Source organism: Musca autumnalis, unplaced genomic scaffold (genome assembly GCF_047663935.1).
Source record: "Musca autumnalis isolate F117 unplaced genomic scaffold, ASM4766393v1 scaffold_3, whole genome shotgun sequence".
NCBI lineage: Eukaryota > Metazoa > Arthropoda > Insecta > Diptera > Muscidae > Musca > Musca autumnalis.
The window spans coordinates 117,091,370-117,098,294 of record NW_027411866.1 but is presented as its reverse complement, the minus strand read 5'-3'; the positions used below and the strand labels follow the sequence as shown (position 1 = coordinate 117,098,294).

The following is a 6,925-nucleotide window of genomic DNA, read 5'->3' as shown; positions in this document are numbered from 1 at the left end:
TTATTTGGCCCAACCGCCGTGGACACCACCATAGCCGCCTCCATATCCACCTTCATTGATGACTTTAATAACCTTGACATGACCATGACCACCTCCATAGCCGCCACCGTAACCGCCGCTATATCCACCACCATAACTGCCACTATAACCGCCAACATGACCGCCTTGGGAGATGACTTTGATGACCTTGACGTCGCTGACATCAGCATGACCACCGTAGCCGCCGCTATAAACACCGCCATAGCCGCCACTATAACCACCTCCATAGCCGCCATCTGAAACTACTTTAACGACAGAAACAGCGCCGCCATGGCCACCGCCATAACCGCCTCCATAACCGCCACCATAACCACCGCTATATCCTGCACCACCGCCTCCGAATAAGAAGCCTGCATTAGCAACGGCACAAATGGCCATAAGACAAACGAAAACCTGACGGAAGAAAAAATATAATTAATTTCAATTTAATAAAAACTTTTTGGATCTATAATAATCCAGAGTGCCAGGATCAAAATTATTTCAATGGAAAAAAATCCTTATTCGTACTCTTCTAATACACACCTTCATGATCGTTGTTGTTCAAAACCCAATGAAATCGAAAAGGTGATTGATAACTAAATGTCAATTTTGTTAGTTTTTTATATCAAACTAGATAATAGAATTGTCATCATTAATCTGCTAATTTGGATCATAAAAGTGAAGGCAAAAACAATGAATTAATACAAAAATAAAATAAACATAAACATACGCATCTCATTAAAGTCAAATCAAAGGTGTTTGCATTAATTTTTTGACACAACTTCTAGGCATTTAACGACTTTACATGTCTCTGCTAAAGTTATAGGCATAATTACGTTTAAAATATCGAAGAACTTTTGTTTTTACCAGATTGGCCTCGTACACAATAATGGCTATTTATTGTCATTAATACTTTGCTAAAGTTTATTTAGATTAGCAATTTACTGATTTAGATGCGAACTTTTGCGGACCATTGTTACTTTTGATATTTTATGCGCCAAAATCTCGAAAATCAGATTCAATAGTAGTATTCTACGCATAGTTGCGCCAATCTGTTTCCTAACTAAAATTGGAATAATTTATGTAAACAAATTAAAAAAAAAAAACACAACACAAACTTTTGGTCTGTCTTTAACAGGGGCTCTTATTTTTCAGAATAAATCAACATTTTCCATGTATGGTTGAGCCATTCTGAAAAATCATGTTTTTTCTAAAGTAAAATTGGAATGATATACCTGTATGAAAAAAACTCCGCCCGCAACTAATCAATTTCATATCCACTCTAAAACATTTCGTAGTTATTAAAATATTTGACTACAACAAAATATGGGTTTTAGCTGAAATAAACACACTTGATGTAAAATTCTGCAACCAAAAAAACAACAGTAAAAAAATTAAAAAAAAATGTTGTCAACTTTCGCTAACACTAAATTTTGGTATGCCTTATAACTGGGGCTCTTATTTATCAGACTTAATCAAAACTTTTGATATATGTTTGCGCCATTCCCCAAAATCGCTGTTTATTCTCATGTAGAATTGAGAAAATGTTAGTAAAACAACTTTAAAAAATTAAAAAGAATATTTTGACAACGCTTGCCAACACTAAATTTTTGTATGCCTTGTAACCGGGGCTATTATTTATCACACCAAATCAAAACTTTTGATATATGTTTGCGCCATTCGGAAAAATCCCTTTTTTCTGAAGTAAAATTGGAGTAATTTATGTAAGAAAAATTTAAAAACATATTTTGGCAACGTTTGCCAACACTAAATTTTGGTCTGCCTTATAACCTGGGCTGTTGTTTATCAGACTAAATCAAAACTTTTGACATATGTATGTGTCCGCCATTCCGAAAAATCGCGGTTTATTCTCATGTAAAATTAAGAAATTGTTAGTAAAACAATTTAAAAAAATAGCAAAAAATATTTTTGCAACGCTTGCCAACACTAAATTTTGGTCTGCCTTCTAACCGGGGCTATTATTTATCACAATAAACTAAAACTTTTTATATATGTTTGCGCCACTCTAAAAAATCAGAATTTTTCTCATATAAAATTGGGATAATTTAAGTAGAAATAAAAAATCGAATGTATATATATTTAGGACTATATAAATCTGAACCGATTTGAACCAATATTGGCACTCCGTATTCTAGGCTAGTCCAGGATGCATGAAGCAACTGCTTGATTGGATCCATATTGCGCTTTTGGTGCATTATTTACCTCTTATCGGTGCATTATTTACCTCATTCCAAAGTAGAAAAATCACCTAAAATTGTTTTTGAAAATATCGCGTATTTTATCGCGTTTTCTGCAGGTAGTTTCCACTGCAATGAAACAACTATTCGTTTTAGCGGAAAAAGATTTTTGAAAACTTTACTGAAAAGGGAGCTACATTCATTTTATCCCAAAAAATAGTGTGTGATGCTACATCCACGGGTCGTGATTGATCGCCTTGAAATAGATATATATCGATACAGATGTTCATGGTGAACACTGAAATCGGATGCGGACAAAAATTGTATGCACTTTGCGCAAATTAGCAATATTTTATAGGTTTTTTAATGCTAAGATGCAGCCGATGCTACATCTTAGCCTCCAAATTAAATTTCGAAAAATATATACAACTTAAAAGATATGGTCTTGCTGTACATGAAAATCACATGCGGACAAAATTATATTGATAATTACGCGATTTACATGTAAAGGGTGTTTTTTTTTATTTCAATAAGTCGATGGTTGCGTTCGCCGTATGGCACGTAGAGCCATCCTGTTGAAACCACATCTCCTCCGGATCAATGTCATCCATATTTTCAAACAAAAAATCATTGATCATGGTGCGGTAACGATCTCCATTGACCGTAACGCGAGCCTCATTTTTGAAGAAATAAGGTCCGATGATGCCACCAGCGTGAAAACCGCACCATACGGTGCATTTTTCTGGATGTAATGGAGTCTGTAGGGTCTCTTGTGGATTGGTCTCACTCCATATGCGGCAATTTTGCTTATTAACAAACCCGTTAAGCCAAAAATGCGCCTCATCGCTGAACGCCATACAAATGACGAAGTCGTCTATAAGTTGCGCGAATCGACGACTGATTTTCAAAGTAAATTTGGATAATTTCGTAGCGTTGTTCAAGCGTGAGTCTATTCATGATGATTTGTCAGAGTATACTGAAACAAATAAAAAAAAGTTTCATCAAAATTTAATTTTTTGTGTTACTTTTTACAATTTAAAGTTCTATCTAGCTTAAAAAAACACCCTATATTTTAAAATGCATATAAATTAAAATGGGTTATTTGCCCTCTATTTCCATTTCAGAAGCCTTGAGATATATCCTCCGCAACCCAATTATCCTATGACTTCCCACGATGCAATTTTTACAAGGTGCGTCGTATATTTTCTATATTTTTTTTTGATATATACTCACCATAACTATTTCAAAAACAATTTGTATCGAGCGTACAACATCTCCTTAATATATTAATGTCGAAAACCCCACAAAAAATATTTGTTTGTATCCGAAAATAACGAAAGTCTGGGTTAAACTCCTAAAACCCGATTTTGAGCTATATCTTAAAAACAAGAGCTGATGCAGAAAACCCGGGACCGGATTTGAAAAAAAAATCGCCGATTTCATCTAGAAACAACTGCAACTTCGGTTGAAACAAAAGTCCTGTTGACCAGTGTAATCCAAATTTGATACATAGTTAATAGATTATGCGAAATTTACCGAAATACATAAACATACGGTTTTTGTTTTTTTGTTTTTTGAGGATGTAACGGGTAAAACTGATAAAGGACAATGAAAACGTGACATCTTGCCGATATGGGAAACATACATATAATTTTCGGCGGAACATTTTTGTAGAAAATTTAATTTTGTTTTACTTTTTGAGTTGAAGAACAAAAATGACATGGAAGAAACTGAGCTAGAAGGACAGAATATTCGACAGAAGGTTCTTCAATCCATTTAACTGAAAACATGTCATCTAAAAATGATGAAACAATATCTCCAAACAGAGATATAAAACCATTTTCTCAATGATTGATGGGGGTCAATCAGAAATTTCAGCTATGGGATCCTTTGGGGTTCTCAATTGGGACTTTCATTCCCAAAAGTAATTTTCTTCTCCCAGATCTTAACTTCCTTTTTGTGTCACAGGGTATTCAGTAAGATTTTCCATAGAGACCACAATGTCTTTAATAAGAGACAAGGATGACTTCTCATAAAAAAACAAGATGAGAATACCAATAGACCTTTGTGAGAAGACCAGTAAGACTTCTGACGAAAGAGGCTATAGGTCCAATCTTAATTCGATTGTCAAAGAACTTTTCTTTTGTTTGCAAAAATGTAACGAATCAATTGGATCAACAAAATAGGGATGAATAGACTACACTTCAAAGGATAGTAATTATCCTGTGAATTGTCCTTTAACTAAGTATACTATATAATTTGCATATATATTTTCTTATACCATTCTTTTAAAATAAATAACGATTTTTAAAAAAAAATGTTCTTGTTCCAAACTTAATGTTATATTTCAATAACGTGGAAAAAATTTTGCCCGGAGTCGGAGTCGAGTTATTTTTTTCGACTCAGACTCCGACTCCAGCAAAATTGCTCGACTCCGACTCGTAGGCTCCGACTCCGACTCCGAAACCCTGGTTGAAATCAAGATACAGCTCCCAATTTTTAAAATTGAGCTCTATAATTTGGTATAAAAGTTTCTATTACTCCTAGGATGTTTGGTATTGCAAATGGGCAAAACGGTCCACGTTTCCATATAGCCCCCATAGAAAGGTAGAACCCGGTTTTCGGTATTTCGAAGGTTATGGCCACAATAATCCATTAAAATGGCTGAAACTTGGTACTTAGTCTTCGTTGGGGGTATTCAACTTTCCCCTCTAAAATTTTCGGTATAGGTCCACGCCTTCATATAGCCCCCACAGAAAGGTACCATACGGTTTTCGGCATTTTAAAGGTTTTAGCTTCATTATCACACCGAAATGGCTGCAAATTGACACTTAGTCTTCGTTGGGGGTATAACACTTTCCCCTATAATTTTGTTGGTATGGGTCCACGCCTTCATATAGACCCCATAGAACGGTTGAAGGTTTTAGCCTCATTATCAAACCGAAATGGCTGAAATTTGGTACTTAGAATTCGTTGGGGGTATACAATTTTCTCCCAGAAATTTTTCGGTGTAGGTCTATGCCTTCATATAGCCCCCATAGTAAGGGTTTTTACCACATTTTTTAATTTGGCATTTAAGTTTCCCTAATGTCACAAAACTTGTCCACCAAAAATTGTCAACATAGGTTTATACTTTCATATAGCCCGGCCGAACTTAACGACTTTTTACTTGCTTTTTATTGCGCTACACAATCTTTTAGAAATAAAATGTTACGTGATACAATATATGTTTATTTGTTAAATTTATCACCGAAACTGACAGTTTTTGTGACGTACCCACGTGTACCGCCAAATTTCCCTTTCATAAAACTTAAAATCAGAGAATTAGTAGAAGCACGTCCGCATTGCACTCCGAAGTAGTTGATCCCTGACCAGAACATCCTCATTTTCGGCGGTGGCAATTCAACTCAGTGTAATGCTGGTTTACATTTCCTGAGTATATCAGCCATAAAAAACTTCTTTACAAGTGGTATCGTAAGACACGCCGTTCGGACTGAGCGATAAAAAGTAGGTCTCTTATAATTGAGCCAATAGCAATCGGCGTTCATTCAATGATGTGAGGGATGTCTACCTTGTCCCTTCAGGGATGTTGTGGGAGTATGTATCAATTAGAGAATTCTTACGTCAAAATAAAAGCTTAACTTACTTTTGTATGGTATTAGCCATTCTTCATGGTAGAATTTTTGACAGAACTTTATATGAGCTTACTTTCAGTTTTATTCCTATTGACTCTTTAGTCAAGATTACACAAAACAGAGCATTATTTGTTTATAACTAACTGACTTAAAAATAGAAAATTAGGAACTCTTTTAAATAAAAAAGTTTGAAATATACAATTGAGCTAAATGGTGTTAAATAATTTATTTGGCCCAACCGCCGTGGACACCACCATAGCCGCCTCCATATCCACCTTCATTGATGACTTTAATAACCTTGACATGACCATGACCACCTCCATAGCCGCCACCGTAACCGCCGCTATATCCACCACCATAACTGCCACTATAACCGCCAACATGACCGCCTTGGGAGATGACTTTGATGACCTTGACGTCGCTGACATCAGCATGACCACCGTAGCCGCCGCTATAAACACCGCCATAGCCGCCACTATAACCACCTCCATAGCCGCCATCTGAAACTACTTTAACGACAGAAACAGCGCCGCCATGGCCACCGCCATAACCGCCTCCATAACCGCCACCATAACCACCGCTATATCCTGCGCCACCGCCTCCGAATAAGAAGCCTGCATTAGCAACGGCACAAATGGCCATAAGACAAACGAAAACCTGACGGAAGAAAAAATATAATTAATTTCAACACTTATGCTATCACGAAGAAGAATTTAATAAAAACTTTTTGGATCAATAATAATCCAGAGTGCCAGGATCAAAATTATTTCAATGTAAAAAATCCTTATTCGTACTCTTCTAATACGCACCTTCATGATCGTTGTTGTTCAAAACCCAATGAAATCGAAAAGTTGATTGATAACTAAATGTCAATTTCGTTAGTTTTTTATATCAAACATAGATAATAGAATTGCCATCATTAATCTGCTGATTTGGATCATAAAAGTGAAGACAAAAACAATAAATACAAAAATAAAATATACATAAACATAAACATACGCATCTCATTAAACTCAAATCAAAATTTTTTACACAATTTCTAGGTAGATTCACTTTGGCAGTTTTGTTGTGATG

The 6,925-nt window shown here is 35.6% G+C and overlaps 2 protein-coding genes across 2 annotated transcripts; both read right to left on the bottom strand.

Annotated features, from left to right (window-relative positions):
• Positions 1–567, bottom strand: LOC141398290 (uncharacterized). The gene is made up of 2 exons (XM_073975570.1): positions 562–567; positions 1–432 (listed from the first exon to the last, which is right to left on the bottom strand). Exons 1-2 carry the CDS (start codon positions 565–567, stop codon positions 1–3), a joined length of 438 nt encoding a protein of 145 aa, XP_073831671.1.
• A 5,509-nt stretch (positions 568–6,076) lies between these two features.
• Positions 6,077–6,666, bottom strand: LOC141398289 (uncharacterized). Its single transcript, XM_073975569.1, has 2 exons — positions 6,661–6,666; positions 6,077–6,508 (listed from the first exon to the last, which is right to left on the bottom strand). The coding sequence occupies exons 1-2, from the start codon at positions 6,664–6,666 to the stop codon at positions 6,077–6,079; spliced, it is 438 nt and encodes a 145-aa protein (XP_073831670.1).
• Positions 6,667–6,925: the final 259 nt, after the last annotated feature.